Here is a 27,811-nt window from a genome sequence, read left to right as displayed (position 1 = left end):
GAGGGCGACCCATGCACAGCAGCCTCCTGAGACTCCCCCACCATAGCCAGGAATAGGGTGCGCTGGCTAGTGAAGTGAGGGGGGCACCAGCCTGAAGTGCAAAATTTAATAGGGCACCAAAAAACCCAGTAACCAAGATAATTAATATTCAATACAATATTTTTTTTAAATTAAAATCAATGCAAAAAAATCTGCGATGAACAAAATATTAGCATTTCAAACAAAGACAGCACCAGGATTAATTTTCCGTTTGGTTTGGCTCCAACATGTCTTCGCACGGCACCGCTACTGATTCTACTTAAAACTGGGACATCTTGCCCTGGCCGGTTGGCTCAGTGGTAGAGCGTCGGCCTGGTGTGCAGAAGTCCCGGGTTCAATTCCCAGCCAGGGCACACAGGAGAAGCACCCATCTGCTCCTCCACTCCTCCACCTCTCTGTCTCTCTCTTCCCCTCCTGCAGCAGAGGCTCCATTGGAGCAAAGATGGCCCAGGCGCTGGGGATGGCTGCTTGGCCTCTGCCCCAGGCGACAGAGCAACGCCCCGGAGGGGCAGAGCATCGCCCCCTGGTGGGCAGAGCGTCGCCCCCTGGTGGGCGTGCCGGGTGGATCCCGGTCGGGCGCATGCGGGAGTCTGTCTGTCTGTCTCTCCCCGTTTCCAGCTTCAGAAAAATACAAAAAAAACAAAAAACAAAACAAAAAACCTGGGACATCTTGTTCAGCACGGACTTTTATTTATTTATTTATTTTGCATTATTTTGATCTAAAAACGCATTGAATTATTATTTATCTCAATGACTCGGGTTTTGGTGGGCCCTTAAATTCTGCATCCCTCTCACATCCAGAGGGTACTCGGGTCGTCTAGTCTGGATTCCTGCCTGCTCACTGAGGCCAGGCTCACACACTGCCCAGTGACTGGGAACATGCCACACCACTGGAAGCATCCCTTAAGGCATTTCTGACCCTTTCGTTCCCTGCTTCACCCCGTGAGGCTGGCCCAGGGGCATCTCTAAGGGTGGAGGACATGCACCGATTGGAATAAGGAAGAACCAAGGAGAAGGGCTTCCTTCCCTTTGTCCCCAAATGACCCTAACCTGGTCTGGGAGGTGCCTCCTCCCCAAGCCTGGCCAGTCCCTCCACCTCCTGCCTCTCAAGCCAGGGCCAGAGCCCAGGCCTGGCACTGATGATGTATGCATTCGTAGCTGGAAAGTGGTATGCACCCGGGTTGTTGACCTGGGGGAGGGGGGCTTCCTGAGCTGCTCCGGGAAGGCCTTTGGTAAAGGACGGAGGGTCTGGGCATACGGAGCGGTTCCCCAGGGACCCGGAAGACAAAGCGCGGGACGTGGGGGAATGGGAGCCGAACTCACCGCGGCCGTTCTGGGTGGGCCGGTACACGCTGCCCACGCTGAGGCGGCCGTGCTGCGTGCCGCCGCGCTCGGCCACCGGCGGGGGCGCGTCGGAGCTGCGGACGGGCAGGTAGGGCGGCTCCAGCACGCGGAACGGGGGCTGTGGCTCCACGGCCCTGGGCGGGACGTAGGCCTCGGGAGGAACGTTGGCATAGGGCGGGTACCAGCCAAGGCGGGCGTCGCCCCCGTAGGCAGTGCCGGCGGCCGGCACCGCGTCGGGGCCGGGGCCGAGATCGGGCTGGGCCTGCGCCTGCTCGGCGCCCGCGGCGCCCTCGTGGTACAGGCTGTGCGAGTAGCGGCGGTCCAGGCCGTCGGCGGGCGGCGGCGGCGGCGGCGGGGGCGGCGCGTAGGGCCTCTCCGGGGCCGGGTAGAAGCCCTGCGCCGGGTACTCGGGCTGCTCCTCGCCGCCGCCGTACTCCTCGTAGCGCGCGCGCGGCTGGAACGGGTACACGACCCCGGCCGCGGCCACGGCCGCCGCCCCAGCGCCCCCGCTGCGGTAGTACACGTATCCCTGGTCGTAGGTCCGCGCCGCCGGCTCGTAGTGCTCATACTGGCTGACGAAAGGCGCCTGCGGGTAGGGGAACTGCTGCGGGTAGGAGGGCGGCTGGCGGTAGGTGGTGGCGAAGGCCGAGGCCGAGACTGAGGAGGACGAGCCCCCGTGCTGGGTGACCGAGGTGCGGGCCCGAGCCATGCCGCTGCTGTCCCCGACGGCCACCTCGCGCCAGTTGTCGGGCACCTGGCCGAAGCCGAACGGGTGCCGCGCTTGGCCGCGCACCGTGTCCGAGCCCACGCGCCCGGGCAGGGACGGGGCCTGCCTCCGCCGGGGTCCCCCTTGGCTGCGCCGCTGCGGGGTCTGGGGGGCGCCCGCCAGTAGCACCCGGGAGCTACTCTCGGCGTGCGGAGCCCCGGCGGGCAGGTACTCGGAGCCCGAGTTGAGCAGGCTGTACACCTGCCCGTTGTTCTCCCATTGGATCAGCTGCTGCCAGCGTGCCGGGTCCGGGCCCTGCCCTGGCTGGGCCTGTTGCCCGCGCACCAGGACGCAGAAGCAAGCGCCCCACACCAGGGCCCCCACCTGCCAGCCGACTGGGGCCCGAGCCATGGTGGCCCCTCTGCAGAGGCCTGGTGGACCGAGAGGCTCTCAGGAGTGACCCCGTGTGCGTGCTTCTCTTCCCACGGCCTCGAGGACAGGATGGCTCCTTGCCTGCCTCAGCTCTAGCTTTGTCCATCCTGGCCTAGGTCCAAGCGGGAGGGCTCCTCAGATGACAGCATTTCGAGGCCAAGGGGTCAGGGCAGAGCAGAGGCGGTGCCCAGGGCTGCGCTAGGCTCTCTGCAGGGCACCGGGCAGGACCGCCTGGGGACCTTACACGGGCAGCCTTGCACTGGCTGGCTTCGAGGGCTGGCGCTTCCCAACTCTGAATGAATAAGCAACAGGCTCCGAGTGTTAGGAGGTTTTGGGCAGCCTGGTCCGCCTGCTGGGGTCTCCTCCGCAGGGCCCTATGGCCCGCCGGGTTTTAGCTATGTGGCCTGTCCCACAGCTGCCCTGCTCCCTCAGTCCCTGGAGCTCCTGGCCAAGCGGCCAAGCCGCAGACCTGCCTCTGAGGAAGGAAATGAAACCTGGAGTAGATTGGGGCCTCTGGGAACTCAGGCAGGCAGAACTGGGCTGGAGGGTCTGCAGGCCCTTTGGCCATTTCTCTCTGCTTTGGACCCAGGCTCCCTGGTCTCCACCTTATTTGCTGCTTCTTGTGTGGGCTTGAGTGATCCTATCCACTCCAGTCTCTCACCAGGATCCCTGGGCTCCCATTCCCCAAAGCCAGTGCTGAGAGACACCTTCCTTGCTGATGGACCTTTTTGGGGAGATGTGCCCCAGCTGAACCGCGCTCTAATTCTGGACCCCATTGACCACTTAGTTCCTTGGGCCTGAATACAAAGGGGCTGGAGCTTCAGCTTTTTCTCTGCTAGCATACCTCTGGGCCTTACCCTTCTGATCTGTATAATGGGTATGTGCTCCTTTTCTGAGTAGAACTTGTGAAATCCTAAGAGAGACCAACTTCCTACTCATAACGTGTGGTTTCTCTTCCATATCTCTTGAGTCAACATAGCCTAGAAATATCCTGAGTGGGTACCATGAAACTGTCTGCTATGGGATGGGGGTCATTCAGAGTATTGGGTGCTATAACTTAGAACAGCAGAATGGGGGATTCAAGAGAGTAGGCCTAGTCCTGTTTGAACACTTGGTTATCTAAGAACTCACACTCAGAATGCCTCCCCTTGCTTCCGGGAACAGGAGAGCAGAAATCCCCTCCAGTGCTTGTAGACTAGGTAGGAAGACCCTGCCTTTAACCTGGTTCCTGAAGATTGCCCTTCTGCTTTGGGAACTCCTGGAGTCCATCTGCCTTGGGAGGAGATTGCCAGAATGGACATTCCTCAGATACTCTGAACCCTTGCCCCGTGGCCAGCATTTGTTCACCCGACATACTGTGCTTTAGGACGAGGTCTGGTTCAGGTGACTCAGGGCACCTGTCTATCCTTTAAATAGACGTATCATATCATAACCTATCCTCTATCATAACCTAGCCAGCAACCATTCAACACTGGTCTCTCAGCTCCCTGGTATGGGGTTTGGTTTCAGACTCCATATAGGACTCATGCAAGGAGCAACTGGTCTGGCTCAGGACATCAAGAGCCAGATGCAGAGCCAGCTTACATAGGACCACCAGGACCTGGAGGGTTAAGCTTCCTTCCCTCCTGCCTGCCCCCTGCAGTGTTGTCCTCAGCTGCTTGGAATCCCCAGGGTCCTGTAGGGCCCTCCCGACAGCCAGATGGGCAGCAGCGCCAGGAGAGAAGGAGGTGAAGTGGAAACAGGCCTCAGGGTACTCCCAGGCAGGAGGGGAAGGGAAGGGGAGAAATGGAGGGAATACAGAGGTAGGAGAGCCTCACTGGCTTAGAGTGGAGAAGGCAGAACCCCTCTTCTCAAGCCAGGCAGGAGGCAGGGACTGCCTCAGGGCTTTCCAGCCATGGGGAGACCAGGACATGGGCCATTGTGCTCAGAAGGCTTCTAACTCTGAGCCAGCTCTTGGCATGAAACCCTACTCTGTGCTGGCTCCTGCTCCTCTTTCTTTTTTCTTAGTAAGGTCGAATCCGAGTGAGTCAGAGAAGCCAAGTTTCCTGTTAGGCTCTGTTTGAATAAACTGCTCTGAACATAGCTTGGGCCTCTGCACAGGCTCCTAGGGCCAGGGCTATGGCTTTGCCAGCCCCCCTGCTGAGACTGGAGACCTGGGGTCCCCAGGATGACTGAGCTAGGGTCCTGACCTGGCCAGGCCTCTGCCCTGGGAAACCAGTGCAGATGTCAGAGTTTCAGAGTCTTCATTTACAACCTGGACATAATACCTTTCTCATGGCATATTGAGGAGAATAAATGAGAGGATTGTGACAAGTACCCAGTATGGTGCTAGGCTGGGGCCACTGTCCTGTTTCTTTTCTCTGGATTGTAAGAGAAGAGAGGGGTTTATCTCCCCAGGTTGTGCCCCCCCTCCTATTTTCTTTGTCCCTTTCCTGTTCTTACCTGTCTTCATGCAAGGCCAGCACCTCCCCAGGGGCCTGTCCTCTTTCTTTCTCTGCATTCCCTCCCTCTGACTTCCTTCTTCCTTCAGTTTGGGTCTCAAGCAGTGGCTGACCGGGCCCAGCAGCTCTGTGAGCTGGGTGTGTGTGTGTGTGTGGGGAGGGGGGGGGGGTTCAGTAGCTGGAGTCATCCTGGCACCATTCTATAGGGGCCTGCAGAGTGGGGGACTGAGTGAGACCCAGGCAAGCTGCAGAGGGCATAGACCCTGGGTCAAATGAGGGCTTTGAGTCCCTAGGCTGGGCAGGGCCTGAGCTGTCTGGGGGTGAAGCTGACAGGCAGCTCCTCTGGAGGCCTTGTCCCTGTAGTCCAGGGTTCACACCAGCATTTTTAAGACCCAGCCATGTGGTTGAGGCTTGCTGCCAGTCTTTGGCACTAGGAACCAGTCTTAAGGGACCTAGGAGGGCCAGTGACACAGGGCTTTAAGAGCTTGTTGATTACGCATGACTCTGCTAGGCTGTGCACTCGGCTCTGGGCTGGGCTGTTCTGATGCTGTGGCTCCGATGGAGTGGTCTGTGTCTCTTGCCCTGTGATAGAAATGCGTCCAGGCTCTGGAAAATCTGTGGGGGAGCAGGGAGGCATTAGGCCTGAGCAGCAGAGCATGTGGGGGGCTGAGAAGGGGTGGGAGCCACTGCTCTGCAGAGGAAAGGAACAGGAGATCCTCTGTGGGTTGGAATGTTTCTGTGGTTGGGAAGGGACCCCTGCCCTACTGTTTGTCACACTGGGTGTGGCTGGGCATTCCATTTCTCCTGTAATCCCTGACTGTTGAGCCCAGGCCCTGGCACCTGGGTAGGAGGTGCAGGAAAGGCCATGGACAGTGTTTGTGCTGAACTGGGATGGAAGCCCCAGCCGCTCTGGAAAGCCAGCTGGAGGAAGTGCTGAGTGAGGAGGCCTGGCAGCTGGCACAGAATCCACTGACTCGGCAGGGAGAGGACCACCGAGTGACCACTGCCAGCTGGGCCCTGTGCCCACCCCTCCCCTGCAGCCACATCTGGTACAATGGTGGGGGAGGCAGGGGGACTTCAGTCCCCCAATCCCAGGCAGCCTGGAGGGGCCCATGCTGGGGGCTGGGGCCCTTTGGCTTGGAAGTGTCCCTCCTCAGGGTTGGAACTTCAGAGAAGCCAGAAGTGGGGGAGGTTAGGTCAGAGACAGATGGGGTGAGGGGGGAAGTGAAGGAACCCACCCCTCTCTAGGACCCAGGGGAGTTTGGTGGCTCTGACCACCTCCCACTCAGTTTTTCCTCCCAGCAGGGGCCTCTCTGGGCCCTTCCCCATGGTTTTTGGTGCTTTGGAAATACCAGTGCTGACAGAACAGTCTTGGCGCCAAGGCAGGGCTTCCTGGAGGCAGGAAGCCCCTTCTGCCCCTCAACCCCAGTGCAGCCAGCTTCTTCCCCTCCTGAGTTTCTCCCCCTCCCAAGAGGCAGCCATGGCATTGGGGCCTGCTGAGTGGTACATTCCTTTTTCCCATCCCTACCCCTTCCAGCCCCTGGGGGCTGGCAGCGGCAGGAGAGGGTCATCATTGCAGGATGGAGAGGAGGGCATCTCATTCTGGGCCCCTCCTTGTGAGAGGCATTTGGCTAAAGGTGTTGGCTGGGCCTTCTGAGTGGGAGAGCCCTTTATGTCCAAGAAGTGAGGTGGACCTCTGCCGATGTGCAGTGGGGAGGAGGAGGTAGCAGTCCTCTGCCCAAAGGAGAGCGCTGGCAAGACCGAGCAGGATGCTCAGTCCCTGAGGGTATAGCCGGGCTAACCCTGGAGAGCTAGCAGGGAAACCGAGGCAGGAGCCCTCTGACTCTAAGGAAAGGCTGTTCTCTCCATGCTCCCCCCTCCCTCTGCTTTTGTTGTCCTGCTTCTGTATTTAACTTTCTTTTTTTTTTTTTTCTGTATTTTTCTGAAGCCGGAAACGGGGAGAGACAGTCAGACAGACTCCCGCATGCGCCTGACCGGGATCCACCCAGTACGCCCACCAGGGGGCGACGCTCTGCCCACCAGGGGGCGACGCTCTGCCCCTCTGGCGTCACGCCTGGGGCAGAGGCCGTGGAGCCATCCCCAGCGCCTGGGCCATCTTTGCTCCAATGGAGCCTCTGCTGAGGGAGGGGAAGAGAGACAGAGAGGAAGGAGAGGGGGAGGGGTGGAGAAGCAGATGGGTGCTTCTCCTGTGTGCCCTGGCCGGGAATCGAACCCGGGACTTCTGCACGCCAGGCCGACGCTCTACCACTGAGCCAACCGGCCAGGGCCTGTATTTAACTTTCTTTTTGGGTCTCTCTAATTTTGTTTTCAGGACACTCCTGCATCTTTCCATTCATCCATTCATCCATCCATTCATTTTCTCCGTCTGTCTCCCTTTCCAGGTATCACAATTTCTGTTCTTCCACATCTTTCTCATCCCATCTTTTTGTTGGTGTTTCTCCCAGTTATCCCTTTACCTGTCCACTCACCTCCTCTGTCAATGAGTCCCCAGGGCACCTGGTTGGCGGCAGGATTCACAAGGAGAAGCAGACCTGTCTGGTTCCCAGAGAGCTCGCAGGCTGGTGTGGGGGACACAGGGGAACAGAAGGAGTTGACGGGTGAGTCCTGAGTGGAAGCAGAGACCTGGTACTGCCTCTCTGTGACCTTTGAGAGGTATTTCTGTTTTCTTCTGTGTCTGTCAGTCCACCTGTCCCTGACCATCTGTGACTTTGCTGGTGTCACCTTTGCGATGTGGCTTGCTTTCTCCCCTTTTTGTGGGACACATTCAGTTTTGCTTCTGTCCCTCTGGTGGGGGGCAGTGAGTGGTCTGAGTGAGGGTAGAAATGGGCAGTGGAAGGAGTGTGGCCCTCAGGGCCAGTGTTGACAGCTGAGCCTGCCAAGGGCTGGGGCCCAGGCTGTCTCCACCAGCACGCAGCTCTGCCCCAGGACCCTGTGCTCCAGTGAACTTCTGAGGCCCTGCATCTGACACTGACGTTCTATTTGAAGGGTGTTTCTTTGAAGGCAGTTCTGAATGATAAGAAATGTAGAATATGGGATAGGAAGTGTAACTGTCATGACCTACTTCTCTTTCTGTTACTCATCTTGATCCCAGGAGCTAACTGCCTCCCCAGGTACGGAGGCGCCCAGGCTTTGTTCTGCTCCATGCCCACTCTCTGGGCAGTGGGTGCCAGCACAGACAGGGTTCCTGCCTCAGCCCCTCCCCCAGTGAGACCTCCCATTCTCCAGGTTCTCCAGGTCTGGACCTGGGTCCTGAGCCAACAGTCAGATCTTCAGTTTCACCCTGATGGGGAGAACCCAGATCTAAGTCAAGGCCTCTCGCCCCAGTGGTTGAGAGGGGAAGGTACCGAGATGGGGCTGCATATTTCCATCTGTCCAGGAGGCCAGCCACTTCCTTCCTGTGGTGTTGGAAGGACCACACTTTCTCTGACCACAAAAGCTTGGTAGCACACCCAACCCCCAACCCCCACGCCCGCCATGGAGCAGTCACTGGCTGCGGCCTCTGTCTACAGGACCAAGAGGGACTCTGGGAGCTTCTCTGACCCGAGAACAGAAAAGTCTGCTGTACAGAATTTCTTTGTGTCCCCCTGGGAGGAAAAGAATCTGGCAACTTACAAAACATATAGTGACACACACGCAGAAATGTACACAATGTGTACGCTCCGTGAGTGATTTCACAGTGGACACAACCTGTGGAATGGCGGCCTAAAGGACAAAGTGGAACTTCCCAGCCGCTTGCACCTTCTAACGGGAGTTCCTCGCCATTCTGTATTGAAAACTGTTTTTTCTTCAACAAGACTTTAAATGACTGAGTTATATGGATGATAAGTCATAATTTAATCAAAACCTCCCTTTGGTTTTACTTTCTTTGCTCTTATAAATGGTACTGGATTAATCCTCCTGGATACAGGTCTTCGTGTCCACCTCTGTTATGTGGCTGCCCCAGAGGGCCTGGGTATGGTTCGGACCCTTATCTGTGAGCTCTGCAACTTGTGCCAATTTTCTTTCTGTAGAATGGAAACAATGACAAGGATTTAAATGCGTGAGCCCTGGCCGTTTGGCTCAGCAGCAGAGCATCAGCCCAGCATGTGGAAGTCCCAGGTTCAATTCCTGGTCAGGACACACAGGAGAAGCGACCATCTGCTTCTCCACCCTTTCCCCTTCTCTCTCTCTTACTCTCTCTCTCTTCCCCTCCTGCAGCCATGGCTTGAATGGTTCTAGCAAGTGTCCCTGGGCACTGAGGATGGCTCTATGGCCTCGCCTCAGGTGCTAAAATAGCTTGGTTGCCAAGCAATTGAGCAGCGGCCCCAGACGAGTAGAGCATCAACTCCAGACAGGGATTGCCAGGTGGATCCTGGTCAGGGTGCATGTGGGAGTCTGTCTCTTTGCCTCCCTGCCTCTCACTTAATTAAAAATAAATAAATAAATGAAGTGACATTAGGGGTGTATTTAGTACAGAGTCTGGTGCATACAAACACTCAATAAACACCAGTCATCATTAGTCCCTTATGTTAATTTGTTGTAAGCTGGATTTCTGGTGAAAGGGTTTGAATATTTCTGAGTTTTTGGTATTGGTTGCCAAAAAAATGGTCTCTATTTATCCACCTGAAGTGCGCTTGCCCTTGTCAACACTGGGTGCTCTCTTCTTAAAAGGAAACTAAACATTGAATAGTTAAAAATAAGTTAATACTTTTCTTAGTTGCATATCTTTGATTACCTGTGAGGAGGAGCACTTAGTTTTTCTGAAAATCTAACAGTTTTATTTTACATAGATATCTCATTTACTAAAACCATAGATTCCAAGTTGCTCCAGCAAAGCAGTCACAAAAAGTGTGATATTCTTAGCATGTTAAGTTTTGTTTTAAGTAATTTTTTATTTTTCAATTGACATATGAGTTTCAGGTGTACACCCCAGTGATCAGACATCACCTAACCTACTAAGTGATCATCCCAATAAATCCCACTCCCATCTGACACCAAACATAGTTATTGGAATATTACTGACTATGTTCCCTGTGTTGTACTTGACATAACTGTGACTATTCTGTAACAACCAATTTGTACTTTTAATTCTCTAGAAACTGTCAAAATGTTCTCTGTGTCTATGAGTCTGTTTCTGTTCTGCTTATTTTGATTTTTAGATTCAATTGTTGATAGAGATATATTTATTGCTGTTTTATAGTTCATATTTTTAATCTTTTTTTTTCCTTTGTAAAGGAGACCCTTTAACATTTCATGTAATACTGGTTTGGTGGTGATGAACTCTTTATCTTTTTCTTGTCTGGGAAGCTCTTTATCTGTCCTTTGATTCTAAATGATAGCTTTGCTGGGTAGATTAATCTTGGTTGTAGGTCTTTGCCTTTTATGTCACTTTGAATATTTCGTGCCACTTCTTTCTGGCCTCCAAAGTTTCTGTTGAGAAATCAGCTGACAGTCTTATGGGAGCTTCCTCGTAGGTAACTAACTGCTTTTCTCTTAGTGCTTTTAAGATTCTCTCTTTGTCTTTAACCTTTTGCATTTTAATTAGGATATGTCTTGGTGTGGGCCTCTTTGGGTTCACTTTTTATTTTTCTTTCTTTTTTAATGGGTGCCCTGACCAAGGATCAAACCTGAAACCTTGGCATATTGTTTTGCTATTCTGATTGGATGATTTTTTGCTTCCATATATTCCAAAGTGCTGATTTGATTCTTGGCATCATCTACTCTACTGTTGATTCCCTGGAAATTATTCCTCATTTCAGTTAGTGTATCCTTCGTTTCTGAATAGTTCTTTTTTATGGTTTCTATATCCTTTTTTATGCTGTTGAAGTTCTCACTAAGTTCCCTGGGCATCCTTATAACCATCATTTTGAACTCTGTATCTGGTAGTTTGCTTGTCTCCATTTCATTTAATTCTCTTTCTGGAGATTTCTCCTTTTCTTTCATTTGTGACATGTTTCTTTATCTTTGCATTTTGGCTGCTTCCCTATGTTTGTTTTTATGTATAAGGTAGAGCTGCTATGCCTCCCTGACTTGACACAGTGGCCTTATGTAGTAGGCATCTTGGAGGGCCCAGTGGCACAGCCTCCCCAGTCACTCAAGCTGGCACTCCAAGTGTGGCCCTATGTGGACTGTGTGCACTGTCCTGTTGTAGTTGAGTCTTGATTGCTCTTTTCATCTCTGGGAGGGATTAACCCCCAAGCCAATCAGCTGCAAGGACCAACTGCTACTACAGCAGAGGAGCTGCCGTGAAGTAATTGACCCTACAGAGCAGGACTTGTGTCATTGAGGCTTTGGTGCTTACTGAGTCTGCCCCTTGAGTGTGTCACTTGTAGAGGTGGTTGTATTCTGGTGTGGTCTGAGCTGTCTATTGAATGCACTGGTGTTGGGGCTTCCCAGAAGGTTCAAGGTCAGCCACTGCCTGCACCATACCTGGGGCCACCCAGCATGAGACACAGAGCTATGTGCAGATGACTGCTACCTATACTGGGCTTGAAGGTGCACAGGAGAGTCCAAGCTGTGAACCAAGTCCAGCCGCCACTAGTGCTGGGCCTGAGGCCACTTAGCAAGAGGCATGGGGTGCACAAATGCCAGATGCTGCTGTTTGAGAGATTTTAGGAAAGTCCAAAGCATGAGTCAAGAGAGGCCAGTTGTATGGAAAAGCCACTGGAAATGGATTCGATATGCCCACAGTTGTGTGGAGCAAGGTCTCAGGGAATCACCAGGGTGGGGTGAACAGTGTGAGTCAGGTTGATGGAGACTCATTTGTTGGGGGGAGGGCTCAGAAAAGGACAGTAGCCTCTGCCAGCACTTCTGCCTGGCAGAAAGCTGCCCTCCCCCCCAGCTCTCAATTGATGCCAGAAAATTCAGTTCCTCCTTGTATATCCATGGTTCCTTTCAAACTTTTGCCCCCACTCTGGAGTTCAGAGGGAGTGCATCCAAATAAATTCATGTGTGGGCCCTTTAAGAGCAACTGCCTGGGACTCCAGCAGCTTTCTGTCTCACTCAGTCACAATTCCCACTGGCTTCTCTTCCTGGCACTGGAACCCTGGGCTGGGGATTCTGGAGTGGGGCTGGGACTCCTTGCTTCTTATGGGGGTCCTGTGTGGGTCCTCTGCAGCTGAGATATCCCTCATGATATTTACCTACCACAGGTGTGTGCGAGGCCACCCCATTCTGTGTCTCTGCCCCTCATACCAATCTCGATGTGGCTGGCTTCTTTAAATCCGTAGTTGTAGGATTTCCCTTTAGCTTGATTTTAGGCAGTTCTGGATGATGCCTGTTCATTAGTTGAGTTGTAATTTGAGTGGTATGGGAGGGTTTGAGTACCATGTTTATCTATGCTGCCATCTTGACCAGAACCCGTATGTCAGATTTAAGTATCACTTCATCTTGTGTTCATTGACCTCCCAAATGTTTTCCTGCTTCTAGGTTTGTACATATGAAGTCTATTTTTAAGAAAGTGGCCACAACGATCCTTTTAAGACAGAAGTTGCAATTTCATTCTTCTGCTCAAAACACAGCAGTGGTTCCCCATTTTGCTGGGAATAAAAGCCCAAGCCCTTCTAGTGGCCTGCAGGGTCCTTACCAACTCACCTCTTACTCTCTCTGCTCCAGCCACACTGGCTTCCCTCTATCACTTTAGCACACCAGAGCTGTTGCAACACCGCCCACCTCCCATCTCCACTTCCAACACCTGCACCTGCACCACCACCACCACCTCTACCACCACCTGCACCTCCACCACCACCACCACCACTTGCACCTCTATCACCTGCACCTCTACCACCACAACCACCTGCACCTGCACCTCCACCACCACCACCTGCACCTCTACCCGCACCTGCACCTCTACCACCACCACCACCTGCACCTCTATCACCTGCACCTCTACCACCACCACCACCTGCACCTCTATCACCTGCACCTCTACCACCACTACCACCTACACCTCCACCACCACCACCTGCACCTCCACCACCACCACCACCACCACCTGTACCTGCACTTCCACCACCACCACCACCTACACCTCTACCACCTGCACCACCACCACCACCACCACCACCACCACCACCACCACCACCACCACCTGCACCTGCACCTCCAACACCACCACCACCACCACTACCACCTGCACCTCCACCACCACCACCACCACCACCACCTGCACCTCCACCACCACCACCACCACCACCACCACCTGCACTTCCACCACTACCACCACCTACACCTCTACCACCTGCACCACCACCACCACCACCACCACCACCTGCACCTGCACCTCCACCACCACCACCACCACCACCACCACCTGCACCTCCACCACCACCACCACCACCACCACCACCTGCACCTCCACCACCACCACCACCACCACCACCACCACCTGCACCTCCACCACCACCACCACCACCACCACCACCTGCACCTCCATCACCACCACCACCTGCACCTCTACCACCACCACCACCACCTGCACCTCCATCACCACCACCACCTGCACCTCTACCACCACCACCACCACCACCACCACCTGCACCTCCACCACCACCACCACCACCACCTGCACCTCTACCACCTGCACCACCACCTGCACCTCTACCACCACCACCACCTGCACCTGCACCTCTACCACCTGCACCTCTACCACCTGCACCACCACCACCACCACCACCACCACCTGTACCTCCACCACCTGCACCTGCATCTCCACCACCTGTACCTCTACCACCTGCACCTCCACCACCACCACCACAACCTGCTGTGGACAGCTCCTTGAACTTGTTCAAGGCTTTGCTCAAATGTCACCTTTTCAATGAGATTCCCCCTCCATTCCTGATCTTACTCTTTTTCTTTTTACCAGTAGCATGTATCACCTTCTGAAATATGCCATAGTTTACTTATTCGTTAACGTCTGTCTCTCCCCGCTAGAGTGTAAGCTCCAAGGCACCCTCTTGTCTTGTTCACCACTATGTCCCAAGTACCAAGAGGCATTCGGTAAATAATTTGTGAATAAATAAAGGAGTGATAAACTTCCTGTTTATATTCTTTGACTCTCTGTGCATGTGTATGTGTGTGTGTGTGTTTGTGTGTGTGTATGAGAGAGACAGAGACAGAGACAGACAGGGAGAGAGATGAGAAGCATCAACTTGTAGTTGTGGCACTTTTAGTTGTTAATTGATTGCTTCTCCTATGTACCTTGACTGGGGGTTGGGGGGCTCTAGCCAAGCCAGCAACCCCTTGCTCAAGCTACCAACTTTGGGCTCGAGCCAGAGAATTGTCTATGATCCCACACTCAAGCCAATGACCCTATACTCAAGCCGGTGAGCCCATGCTCAAGCCAGATGAGCCTGCACTCAAGCCAGTGACCTCAGGGTTTTGAGCCTGAGTCTTCAGTGTCCTAGGCCAATGCTCTATCCACTGCACCACCATCTGTTCAGGCACCATCATCTTTCTTGTAGATTTGCATGTGTGTGGCCAAAAGGACAACTCCATGTTTTCTAAAAGGCTCAGAGAACAGATAGTGGGCACCTTTCCTCCTTCTACTTGTGTTAGTCACTTTGGCAATTAATGGAAAATGGTGGTTCCTGCTGAAAAGGATCTTTTCCTAGTTTTTGTAAGAAGATAATTATATCCCAAATAATTATAGTTTGTTCTCCTTTTATATATATATTTTCTGTCTAACTTTATTAGCTAGGATCTTTAGGACAATGTTGACTAAGAATACAGAAGAAATCTTTGTCTTGTTCCCATAGTCAGTGGGGTGCTTTTGGTGTTGGATATGGCTTTGAGTTAATCTTTTTTTTTTTTATCATGTGAAATAAGTATACTTCCATTTAAAGGTCACTAGAACTCTTTAAAAGAAAACCACACATGGTTGTTGGCATTTCCCAAACACTGATTCAGCCTGTAAAATGCTCTTTTTCTCGTTTGACCTGTTGCTGTGGTGAATCAGTTTACTACAGTTGTGAAGTAGTGTCATCCATGCCTTCCAGGAATGCTTGCTCCGGAGCGTTCCTTTCGTACACTGTCAGACTCACTCTGGACTTGATCTGATTAAATTTGTGTTAGGGCTTTACATCTGTACAAATGAAACCAACGTATGAATCACCCATTCATTCTGTCTGTCTTTGTGCCACTTTTCAGGGTTATTCTAACTTTACAAAATGAGTTGAGGTGTGTGTGAGTCAGGTTCCTGGAAGGAAACCTTCACCTGAGATAGTTTAGATAAAGAGACGAGACGTTAATGTCTTCTCACAGAATTGTGGCTAATGTGAGGGGTGATGGTAAGGCATGGGATGGGCAATAATGAGAAGCCATTCCCATCCCCCCCAAGCTGTACGGACAGGAGCTGTGACGGGAACCCAGAGAGAGCTGGAACTTGGAGAGTAGGTACAGGTGAGAGCCAGAGAGAGGGCATGATGGCAGGGAGGGAGCAGGAGGGGAACCTAGCTTTTCTTTCTGCCCAGCCTCCCATCTCTAGCCCAGAACTCCACCAGGGAACCTGAGGGATGAGTGTGGTCTGTTGGATCCGCTCCTGGGGCCGGGGCTAGGCAGGGAAGGGTGCCATGTGTGGTGTCATGTCTAACAGGGTTTTAACAGTCACTCTCAGGTCTTTTATTACAACAACCTCCTCCTGTACTGGTTTTCTGTTGATTATGATTTTGCTTATTTGATGCTCTCCTGCTTGCTGAAGAGTACGTTCCTAAGCATGTCCCCCATGAAAGGTGGAGCCACACATGGCATGTGCTCCATGTTCTGGCTTTAGGGAAGTCTTTCTGTTATCTTCATGCCCAGATGCCCCTGCAGATTGTTGACATTTTAGGTGACACTGTGACCTCTGAAACTTCTGTGCAAAAGTGTTCCCCAGTGCATTCCATGGAGAGCTTTGAGCAGAGTGCACAGATGGGAAAGGGGTTCATCGTCAAATAAAGATGGAAACCTATGCTTGCCGATATCACTGATTTAACAATGAACACTTTAAAAGCCCCAGAAAAGCCTCAGGATAAGATTTTGTCTTTTTTCTTCATTCAACATTTCCCAAGTTCATTTTATGACAGAAACTTTCCTCCTATCATAAGCTCTTCCCAACATTCCCTGGAATGTCTCTTCCAATTATACCTTTTCAGAAATGTAGATTTTTTCCTTCTGTATGGGTGCTTATAGAATTATTTCTTTACCCTAAAAACGGACAAAAGGCCTGCCTGCTATTTCTCAATATTTGTTGCTTTGTATTAATTTGATGTAGACACCAAGGAACCTTGGAACTTGACAGGCTCAGTGTTTTCATCAGCTTGGAAGTGTTGTCTCCTCCCTTCTTCCTGATTATTGCTTTGCTTCATTTGTTTGGTTTCCTCACTGGGCCCTGTGGTCTACGATGCTCTCTCCCCAGAGTTTTCTCCTTTGGGCTTCCCCTGGGTGTCCTCAGAGAGCCCCCAGCTGCCCTTCACATTCCCAGGTCAGTTTCCTGTGGTTTCCTGGGCTTCACTGTCAAAGGCAGTGTGGAAGGTGTGGCGGGATTTCTAGTTTCCTCCAGACTTTCTCTTGCATGGGTTGCTGGCCATGTCTGCCGGCCCTGTAGCCAGCAGCCTTCTCATTGCACTCTTTCCATCTGATTTCCTCAACTCTCCTTTTTCAGAGTCCCCGTTTTAATGAAATGAAGCAAGGACAAAGCAGATGTGGCCTGGGAGTTGTGTGACTGAGATCAATCTTTTTCAAAGGGATTCTTTTTCTCTGCCCTTTTGGAGGCACATCCTTCTCCCTCCATGATACAGTCTTTTCAGTGACACCCCCTTTCATGTGTTTGCAAGTATGTTGTACATGTGTGCATGTGGGTGGGTGCAGGTGTGTAAACTCTTATTCTTGTCCCCCAAGTGGATTCTCTTTAGCTCACCCTCCATCTGGATGTTTCCCCAGTTGTCTTGTCATATATTAGGCTGAAGGACTGGTTAATGCAAATTCATATCACCTGTTGGTGGTGGACACAAATTGCCTATGACATGTATCCCCCCCACCATCTACAGAGCTGACTCATGGGTCTAGCTGGCTGCAGGGTGTGCGTGCATGTGTGTGAACATGTAATATCTGTGCACATGTGCATGCATGTGAATGCATACATGTGCATGCACGTGTGGTAATGTTTGTGCATGTGTGTGTGCTGCTCTTCTTTCTCAAGGATCTAGTTGGGGGATCTAGCTAGGACCAGTGGGGGCCCTTGCTGCTGCACTGGACCAGCTCTATGCCAGGCTGATTCTCTTGGTAACTGATGTTGCCATGGCAAGACTTGCACCCATCCTATCAGGATAGGAGAAATGAGGAAGCAGGGAGAAGCTAAGTTGGGGAGCGCTCCCCCAGTTATCTGCTTGGCCTACTGACCATGTGCTGCCCATCAGCTCCTTCCCATATGCTGTTGGTCCACAGCATTGCCAGGGCTGGGCAGCATTCTCTGCAAGCTCATGTCCAACCCTTTGCCCTCCAAAGCCAGGGAGGCAGTAGGCAAGGACTGCCAGCGTCTCATCTGCTTGCTCTTCTGGTATTGGGCTTTCTTTCTTAGAAACTGGAGCTGTGAGTCAGCCCTGGGTCTGGACCTGGCACATTTCCCACAGACCCCAGTACCCCAGCATGGGAATGAGCTTCCCCTGCTGTTTGATAGCTCAGGGATCTGGGAGGGAGGCGAGCCCTGCCCCAAGCACAGCCTTTCCCTCCTGTTCTGCTGTGTGGCTAAGGCCCAAACCTAAGCACATGTCCCTACATTCAGAGAGTCGTAAATGTCCCTTCTGTAGGGCTTGAAGGGGAGCTGCACTGGCTCTCTGCCCTCAACCACCATACCCCATAGTGAGTGTAAGAGCAGTAGGGATATGGGAAGGGGTGCACTGTTTGTGGCAGAAGCTGCTCTCTCTTCTCTTTGTGGTGAGAAGGGGGTGCTTTTCCTCCCTGAAGTCACGGAGAATTTCTTATAAGGCAAGACAAGCGTGGTGAGTGTGTGCTTCCCCTGTGGACTTTGGGGTATGCCTTGAGCTGCCTGCATAGGGGAGGGGGAATAGGAGACAGCCGCAGGGAGAGAGAACACTGCAGGGGAGAGCCCCGGGTCAGCTGCAGTGCTGCCTGCCGGAGGGAGAGGTACTCACTCCGGAGCTTCAGAGAAGGCACAGGCCCTCCAGTGGGACTCAGCTTTTGAACAAAGGACAGTCAGAGTAGCCAGAGAGCAATGAGGATCTACCCAGGAGAGGACAGTCTTGAGAGACTCCTGCCCCTCTCCTGGTCCCCAGTCCCAGAGAACCATTGAAATGAGAGGGGAAGGCCAGCCCCAGCTCTGAGCAGAGGTGAGGCTGACTGGATTACTGACGGGAGCTATTCTAACAGATGGGAATGGCAGGGGACCAGGGGACAGGACTGGGGACAGCATGGCCATGATGTCCTGAAGAGTCCTGCCATCCAGTTGGGCAAGAGGGGTAACTGTTAGAAAACTATTTCACCTTCGTACCCCAACACAATGAGACCACACAATAAACGTTATGGTTGAGAAAACATTTTTTAAAAGCAAAAGGAAAAAAGGAACAGCTTTGGAACTTTTTAGGTGTAGAGAATGTACGAAAGTGTGGGATGGGAAAGCCTGTGAGTTAAGACCAGGAGAGGAGATAGAGGACCAAGGAGTTGGGGAGCACATCTTTGTTCTTTTGCTTGCAAGTACAGAAGCCCAGCTCACATGACCATCAGCAGAAGTGATCTTTACTTACCAAAGGGTCCTGGAGCAACTCACAGAATCTAAGTGGGAGTTCAGTAGGTCAGCAGGGGCGGTGATGCAGGTGGGCATGAGTGACAACTGGAACTGGGGTCTGTGAACCATGAACACTTCTTCAAGCCCTCATTTTCCATTCCTGCTGTAGGTCAGTTTCACTCCTTCCTCTCACCACAGACTCGTTTGGTCCACAAGACAGAAAATATGGCCACTGATAGCTTCCAGGTGTTGTAACATGGAGTCCTTGCCATGAGACAGAACTAGTTTCCAGTGGCTCTCAGCCTCAGCACCGTAGAGAAGAGTCTCACGGGTCACGTCAGGGCAGATATGCACTCTGTACAGCAGCCTGGTCCTTGGGTGAGGAGAGGGTGGCTCCATTGGGGAGCAGGGAAGAATCACCCTAGGACAGTGGTCGGCAAACTCATTAGTCAACAGAGCCAAATATCAACAGTACAACAATTGAAATTTCTTTTGAGAGCCAAATTTTTTAAACTTAAACTATATAGGTAGGTACATTCCTTATCGAGGTAGCGCCCTTACTACCTGTGGTGTGTGTGGTATTTTGTGGAAGAGCCACATTCAGGGGCCAAAGAGCTGCATGTGACTTGCGAGCCGTGGGGTGCCGATCATGGCCCTAGGAGAAGAGAGTCATTGGCTGTCAGGCAGTCTCAACTCTCTTTTCTGGCAGGCAGGAATCTGACAGCCTGTGGCCTTCTGCAAAGATGGGGCTCTGATGACCCCACCATTCCTCCACCTCCTACAGTGCCAGGCATGCTGCATGGTTCTGATCATACTGTGCCCTTCATCCCTGAAGCACAAAGCAAGGGAGACGATAGCACTACTAACAATAAGCTGCACTGATTGTACAACTGCTGTGCGCCAGGCCCTGGGCTGTGTGCTCTGCACATTTTTATTTAATCCTGACAGCAATTGTATTATTTCCATCCATACTGAGGATGAGGGTACAGGGGTTTTGAGAGGTTAGGATCCCAAGGTCACATGGTTTCTGAGGGGCAGTACTGGCACTTTGCTTAGGTCTGTCTGTTTCCCAAGTGCACGGGTTTTACTATCAAAATTCTCCTGCTGCCACCTTTGGGCCTTGGCATTTCCAGAGAAGGTAGAAACATTTTTCTGGCCCAAAGTATAGTTCTGTTGTGTGGACTCATGGGCACCACAGCCAAAGCCTGGGACCCCCTGGGGCCTGGCTGCGTCACCATGAGGGTTGTTATGAGCATCTGAGGGGGGGGAGTTCCTCTGTTGGCAACTGCTGTGCTCGGAGTGGATGCACAGCTGGGTCTTCCATCCTTGTGGTTTTGAACTCAGAAGGGGCTCTTTAACCACCCCATCACCCTTCTCTTCTTCCTCTGGTTTTCTTTCTTCCCACACTAGAAGGAAGGGGGAGCCCCCCCAGGCCTCCAGGGCCTGCTGCACAGGCTCGTGCGAGGGGAACTTGGGCTGTCAGTGGCAGCTGTTGTCAGCAGAGGGAGCCAGAGCCTCTTCACATGCCCGTAGCCCAGGCCACTGTAGGGCAGAGCAGAGAGACCGGCTGGGGGTTGGGGACTGGGGCCGGAGTGGGGGTGGGGACTGCGTGCTCCTTGCACATTCCTCCTGCCCCAGTCAGCCTGTGGCCTGTGCACCTGCACTGAGAGAGACAGAGAGAGAGAGAGTGTGTGTGTGTGTGTGGTTTCCCACAAAGCACATCTGACAGCCCCACAGTGTCAAGGAGGAAGGTCAGGGTCGGGGGCATAGGGACAGATACTCTGTCCACCAAGAAACCACTGATTTTACAGATCTCCATAAAACTGTTTTCTGGGCCGGCATTATAACGTCTGCTCTACTGTAAGACAAGCAAGGAACAACCGCACGACAGGAGGGCATGAATGGTACTCAGCTCTCCCTCTGTGCTGGGTCTTGGCTAGAAGCTCACACCTATGATCCTGGTTGGCCATCCCAGCCTTCTGTGAGTCATGCACTGTGATAAGGCTCAGGGAGATTAAGTAACTTGCCTGAGGTCACACAGCTATGAAGGGGTGAAGCTAGGATTTGAACCCTAGTCTCTCTGATTCCAATGTTCACGCAGGTTTTATATCTTCTAAATTGGTCCTCTCAAACTGTGCTTTCTCTCAGGGCAAGCCCCAACAGAAATACGCTGCAGGGAGGTTCCAGGAGCAGCAGAAGGCTCACAGCTGAACCAGCACCTGAGAAGTGGAGTGGAGGGACAGTCATGGCTGGTTGGTGGGCGCCAAGGAGTAAGGGATTATGTTTAGCTGTTCACTGTGGGCTAGTTGGTTGATAGGGAGTGAGGGCCTCAATTTTGGGAAGAGAGGAAATGGAGTACCCAGCTGGCTGCCAGGGTCCCTGCCCTCAGAGCTGGGTCTCTGTCACCTGCTTTGCATGGAACCATGGCTGGATGGGATATAAGGGATGGTCTGACCATATTGCCAGGCTGGTGGGACAGAGAACAGACTTGCAGAGTAGAATCATCCAAGCCTGAGGGCATCCCTTCCACACGCATGACATTGGTTCCTAAGCCACTGCAGCTTAGGGGGTGCTAGGGATTTACAGACCAGCAGTTGGCACAGCTCAGATCCAAAGGGCCATCTCTCAGCAGACATATCCTGGAATGGGTCAGAGACTCTGTCCCTTTGATTTACTTGACCTCTGTCACCCGCCGGTCTTTGTGGGGCAGGACACCCCTCCTTGTCCTTGTAAGGGGAAGTCGAAACACTTACTCTGGATTACCTGGGGCTTGGTCTGCCCCAGTAACCCTTCTCTGGAGGGTCAGAGGGGTGAGCGCCTGCCTTCCCCTCAGGGTTTCGCCCCTGCCTGTCCACAGCAATCCTTGAGATGCTTTTTCCACATTTCTCTCCAGCCCGTCTCTGCCTTCTCCGCACTTAGATCTTTTACCTCCCTGTCCCCCATTTTGCCTACCCAACCCTTCACGGCAAGCAGCACAAGGGGGTCACGAGGCATGAGGAGTCAGACTCTGGACAGGGCAGTGGAAAGTTAGAAATAACAACAAAGCCTTCCTATGTATGAACATGGCACCACAGACTTCCCAGGGTCCTGAGTCTGACTGAGCAGCCGAGGCTAGCAGACAGGCCACTAAGCTGGACACCTGCCTGGCCTAGCCCATCCACCCACTTCCCTTGCTGCGCCTGGGTTTCCTTGTTGATGTTCAGGCCAGTGCCCTTCCCTCCCCTCTGGACCACACTGCCTAGAGGAAAGGCATAAGGACTCTTGGGACAAAGGCCAGGGACAGGCTGTAACACATATTCAGGCACCATGCTGCCCACTCGACTACCCCCAGATGGATTCTGCTCTGACCCCTGAGGGAAGCTCACATCTGGGACCTGGAGCAAATGCTGTAAACCCACAAACATGCCCAAGGAGCCACAGATGGGTAGGGGTGAAGGAGGTAAGTGCCTTCATTCACCTAAAGGGAAAAAAGTCCAGGTTTATAGCAGTTGCCACTCTCCAGGATGTAAATTCTACTCCTGTAACCAATTTCAATCTACCAACATGATGTCAATGAATGCAGAATTAGGAAAAGGCACACAAGTTTCTTTGTTTGTTTTTTCTGCACCCATACCAGCTGACTTCAGTAGCTCCCCAGGTGCAGGGAAGGGCATGAACCCCGGAGCCTAACCTCCAAGTGCTGAATTCAGCCAGGTGATCCCCCAGTGGACTAACTCTAGTCCCTTCCACCCTTCATTAAGAAGGGACAATAAGACTCCAGGAAGCCTTAGGAGGGAATTTCTTTCAGAAACAATCAAATCACTTAGCAATTTAATTGCCTAAATATATTTTTTAACCTAATTTAAAGTCACTGATCATGTGAGTAATTGAGCAAAGCATTATTGAATAACTAAGGAATTTACTGCCTATGTTGAAGAAGCAATCAAACATCTGCATCTTTGAATCTGGTGCACGATTGATACCTAAGGAGGTACTCACACCGTGGCTGGTGGCTGGGGTGGTCGGGGAGACCTGGTTCTCAGGCCTCTCTTGCAAGCTGCCCATGTGCAGGAGCCCAAACGCTGTAGAAGCAGGTGTCACTGTCAGCTAGGTATGGGTGCGGTCCCCTCCCAAGCTCACTTATGCAGCTAATTGTCTTTGATCGTCCCTCCCTAATTTTCTTTTTTTTTTTTTCCTAAAAGTTAATAGCCAATATATCTGCTTCTGTTCCTTTTTTCTTTTTTTTTAATTTTTATTTTATTTATTCATTTTAGAGAGGAGAGAGAGAGAGGCAGACAGAGAAAGAGAGAGAGAGAGAGAGAGAGAGAGAGAGAGAGGAGAGAGAGGGGGGAGGAACTGGAAGCATCAACTCCCATATGTGCCTTGACCAGGCAAGCCCAGGGTTTCAAACCGGCGACCTCAGCATTTACAGGTCGACGCTTTATCCACTGCGCCACCACAGGTCTGGCCCTCCCTAATTTTCAATTTTCACTTTTGTCACTGAAGTTTCTCCTCTTTTTACACTTGGCTTTGCCCTTGGTTTCTGCCTCTGTTTCTCTGCCTTGTCTCATTCTGTCTTCTTCCTCCCTCTGTATTTTTGTTTTGTCAGTTTGCTTTATTTCTTCATGTTTTTTTTCTCCTCTCCTTGTTTCTCCCTTGCTGTTTCTCTTTTCTACACACACACACACCCTCATACTCACAGCCCTGGTCTTCCATATCCACTCCCTGTGTCCTGTCCACATCATCTTGGCACCATGCTTCCCTACTGATACCCTCCCCCATGCTGATTCTGCCCTGATTTTGGTGTGTGTGTGTGCGGGGGAAGCTTAGAGCTGGGACCTGTGCTATAAATCCACAAACACAGAGTGGACTTCATCACACCCAGAGCCACAGACTGTGGGGAGGAGAGAGGTGTGGGGACAGAGGCAGCAGTGGCTCTCTGAAAAAAACCAAATTCTTGATTTGTAGCACTTGCCAATTTCCATGGTGTAAATAATCTCACCATGGTTGATTTCAAGCTACCAACTGTGAAGTCAGAATTCAGAAGAGATGCCAAGTTTCATTCTTTCCAGCCAGTTGTGAACAATGTAAACAGAGCCACTTTAAAATGGAACTGGATACCGCAAAATTTGGAACATTAAAATGGGGCAAAATAACCTTTCAGCTGGGCCTAGGGCAATATTATGTCCAAAAAAAAAAAAAAAAAAAACCTTGGCAAAAAACCCACAAACAGGTATTATGACTATCTGACTGACGATCACTGGACTAAATATTAACGCTATTGTTTAATATTGACATCATTCTGTGTTATCTGCACCAAAAGAAATGTCTTCCTTCTACTGATGCAATTGTTACCCTTCCCCTCTCATAAACACCCATCTCCCAATCAGAGCACTGTCTCGGATTCCACCAACTCAATGCATCTCGGAATAGCCTTTTCTTCTCTTTTTTCTTTTTTAAGTGAGAAGAGGGGAGATAGAGAGACAGACTTCTACATGCACCCTGACCAGGATCCACCTGGCAACCCCCATCTGGGGCCAACTCCCAGACCAACTGAGCTATCTTCAGTGCCCAGGGCCGACGCTCAGACCAACCTAGCCACTGGCTGCAAGAGGGGAAGAGAGAGAGAGAAAGGGGAGAGGGAGGGGGAGAGACGCAGATGATGGCTTCTCCTCCTGTGTACCTGGACCAGATATCGAACCTGAGATGTCTGCACGCTGGGCCCACAGAACCAACCAGCCAGGGCTGGAATAGCTATTTTTATTGATCTCAAATAAACACTTGTTTGCCTCTCACTCTGAAAGGCCATTTTTATGTTTTAGGTTAACAAACTACAAGCTGATCGCAGAGCAAGGGGAGGGGCTTCCCTCCCATGCACAGGGCCTTGCAGGGCTGGGGGATGCCAGCAGGGCTGCCACAGAGCGGCCACAGCAGCTGCCCTGGGGCAAGGTCTCACAAGCTTAACGGGGCTTGACTTTGGGCCAACAGCCCACTCCATCCTGGCTACTGTTCCTCGTTGCTGACTTCACAGTGTGCTCACTCCAGGTGGGGCAGGAAGCCCAAGGATCGCCCTCCCTGGTGGACACAGGAGGGTTACAGGACAGGGTGCCTTTTTGAGCAGGAAGCAGAAAGGCACAGGTACAGGGGGTGGTAGGACGTTCCAGGCACAGGGCAGAAGCCAGGGTGTGTGGGGGACACAACTGCTATGGGTGGCGCTGGTGACCACTTGGCTGGAGAGGGTCATAGCCACCGAGGGCCTCAAAGACTGAGCGCAGGAGCCTGGCCCCTTCTGGTCAGCAGTGACGAGAACAACATGATCTGTTGCCCCAGTTTAGTTTTGACCAGGATTGGGGCGAAGTCACTAGTTTGAGAGATGAGTCCAGGCAGCAGGTGAGGGATCAGGGAAGTGAAGTGGGTTGGAAAAACAAGTTGATAGAAGGTGTGTTCATGGGCAGGCCCAGTCCCGTGGGGACCCCCAATGTACAAACATACCTCAAAACCGTCCCATGAAGCAGTGAGGGAGCAGGAGTACTCATCCACCATCTTTCATCCTTGGTTGGCTGTGAGTGGCTCCCAGGAAGTCTATGCCCCTAGCATTGCAGTCTGACCCACGTGGGGCCAAGTTCAGTCCAGAGTCCCAGAATGGCCTTCTGAAGGGAGACCAAGAGGCTGAGGGTTCGGGGAGAATGGGGACCAGCCGAAAGGGCTCTGGTCGAAGCCTTTGCCTCGAGCAGCACCGAGGTCGTGGGTGACTGTGGGGAGAAGAGTGTTGTGGGAGAAAGGAGCGGCAGCCAAGGAGGACTGACCAATGGGAGAACCAGCGATCATACAGAGAGTGCCGGTTTCTCTGAGAGGTATGCAGCCTGGGACAGCTGCTGGCAGGTGCCTCGGGCCACAGCAGCGGAAGCTGCTCAGAGTCAGGGAGGGCCATTGGGGGGCCCGCCAGAGCAGCAGCATGGCCTCCCCTGGCTGCCAGATATCCATGGATGGGAGTGTAGGTAAAGCCCCTGGGGCATCCCAGCAGGCGCCTGTTCAGACTGAATAGCCAGAGTGCTGGGCTGGCGCCACAGGAGTCCAGGCTCAGCGGGACCCAGTCCTGCAAGCATTGATTTGATTGACTGGAAGCAGATAAGGCCTCTGCTCTCCAGGGGCCCAGACCCCATATGGACATGGAAAGAGGGTAAGGAAACCATGTCCTCATCATCTAAGGAAGTTGCAAACAGAGGCGGGCAGTGCCAGGTGGGCACCGGCATAGGCACCAGGGGGCACGGAAGCCAGAGAGCCAGCATCCATTCTGGGTAAGTGGGGGCAGGCAAGCCTTCAAACATGAGGGACATTTAGGGGTAGAGAGAAGAGGGGCAGGCATTCCCAGATTTCAACAACTTCCTGGCCTGCCCAAGCCTTCCTGGTAGCTGGATGGCATACAGCCCAGGACTCACTGCCTCCAGAGGCAGTCCTTCCCAGCCTGACCCGCCTGCTGTCCTTTGTTGGACTCAGACGGCCCTAGATGGGGAGTGTCACAGAGAGGGTGCTTGGAAGATGAGGCAGAACTGGAGTGTGGTTTTAAGCCAGGAAGTCTGCTGATCTTTCAGAGTGGCCTGGGAAACAAATATACCTGGGAAGAGTTTGGCGATGAAGGTCCACACACAGGGATTTGAGTGGGCACTGCCCCTCACCCCGGGCAGTGAAGGAAGCAGAGGCAGGCAGAGGGCGGCTGCATGGCGGAGGAGGCCCACATGATTCCGTGTGGCCCTGCTGAGCTGCCCCAAGCGAGGTAGCAGAACTGGGCCCATAGCCCACACTGAGTCATTGGATGGGGCTACCGTAGGCTAGGGCTGTGGACTTGAAGGCCATGCTCACCCCAGTCCTGAAGGGGCTGGGGTGCAGCACGGCCTCCCCCTCAGCTGTGGAGGGGGCACCTTCTGAGCCTTCCTATTCTGGTCTGCAGGCCTGGCCTTTGAACGACTCTCTAACATCCTAAACTTCCTCATCTGTCATGGACATTTATGATGTATCCACCCCCCTCCCAGAAAGAGAAATTGGGGTCTTAGTTCCAGTTCCTATGATATCATGGAGTGCTTTATGTGCAACCCTGTCGTTAATGTGACATCTTAGGACAAGCGGTGCAGGCCACCAGCCATGAAAACTGAGTACATCCAGTACATGGTGGGAGGCAAAAGATAAACAACCATTAGAGATGTAGCAATATTTTCCACTGAACTCTATGTACCCAACAGCAAGGAAGCCCTACCCTAAACCCTTGGCCAAGAATAAGGTCAGCTAATCGCACCTCTTCTGCCCTTGTAAACGCTGCTTGCTTGCTCAACCTAGATAGCCACCCTATAAAAAGAAGCCATTTTAGAGGCTCGGGGCTGCAGTGTTCACTTGCATGGGTTGCCTGCAGTCCCTGCACAGGTTTGCAATAAAACTTATAAAATTCATTTTGGGTTTGCTGTGGTCTGTCTCCTGGGATGTAACATATGGAGGCCCCAGCAAGATAGGCCATGTAAGACCCCTCCTCATGGAGTGGGCTGCAGCAGATGTTGGTAGCTGGCCAGCCTCCGGCAGTTGCCGTTTGGAAACTGAATTTGGCTGATTCGAACCATTCGGGGGTCTCAAGACTGTCTGGTAATGAAGCTTCCTCTTTGAATATCTAGAAACAGAGCTCTGGCTAGAGAAAAGGGTGTAGTGGAGCAGGTGGGACACCACCTGACTTCTCCCCACCCAGTCGGGGAACGCAGAATGCTGCCTTCCCCCTTTTGGTTTCAGTTTAGAAGTTTTGTTTGTTTTGTGTGCATATTTGGTTTATTTGTCTGCTTCGCCCATTGCTTCCTCACAGGATTCCTTTAAGAGTCAAGGGCCATGGGTCAGGGGCAATCTACTGCCCTAACACCTCTTCAGTGCTTGCTTGATAACTTTTCTGATTTCTCTCGCAGGGCACGAGACTATGGGACTCCTGTTGATTCCGCCACATTGCGGACTCTTTGTGAACTAGAATGGCCAACCTTTGGTGTAGAGTGGCCCTCGGAGGGCGCTTTCAATCTACCCACACTCTTTGCTGTCAGAGCAAATGTCTATCAGGTCCCGCACCCTGACCAGATGCCATATATAGATGTGTAGATTGACATAGCAATCATGGGAAGACCAGGTTAT

General features: G+C 52.4%; 1 protein-coding gene and 1 long non-coding RNA gene across 4 annotated transcripts in view; one reads left to right on the top strand and one right to left on the bottom strand.

Annotated features, from left to right (window-relative positions):
• LOXL1 (lysyl oxidase like 1) overlaps positions 1-3,267 on the bottom strand; it is a 31,420-nt gene extending 28,153 nt beyond the window's left edge. Inside the window, exon 1 of the mRNA XM_066342616.1 lies at positions 1,363-3,267. Coding sequence (XP_066198713.1) covers positions 1,363-2,500 — 1,138 coding nt within the window. The 5' untranslated portion in view covers positions 2,501-3,267. The remainder of the gene's footprint in view (positions 1-1,362) is intronic.
• LOC136376514 (uncharacterized) lies at positions 1,136-24,827 on the top strand. 3 transcript variants are annotated; one of them, XR_010746191.1, is made up of 3 exons: positions 1,136-1,207; positions 20,828-20,949; positions 24,120-24,827. It is a non-coding gene; the product is annotated as an uncharacterized lncRNA (long non-coding RNA). The 3 variants fall into 3 exon arrangements; XR_010746190.1 differs by lacking the exon at positions 1,136-1,207 and adding an exon at positions 1,415-1,471; XR_010746189.1 differs by lacking the exon at positions 1,136-1,207 and adding an exon at positions 7,224-7,580.
• Positions 24,828-27,811: the final 2,984 nt, after the last annotated feature.

This window comes from Saccopteryx leptura, chromosome 6, assembly GCF_036850995.1.
Source record: "Saccopteryx leptura isolate mSacLep1 chromosome 6, mSacLep1_pri_phased_curated, whole genome shotgun sequence".
NCBI classification, from domain to species: Eukaryota; Metazoa; Chordata; class Mammalia; order Chiroptera; family Emballonuridae; genus Saccopteryx; species Saccopteryx leptura.
This window is presented reverse-complemented; position numbering and strand designations above follow the sequence as displayed.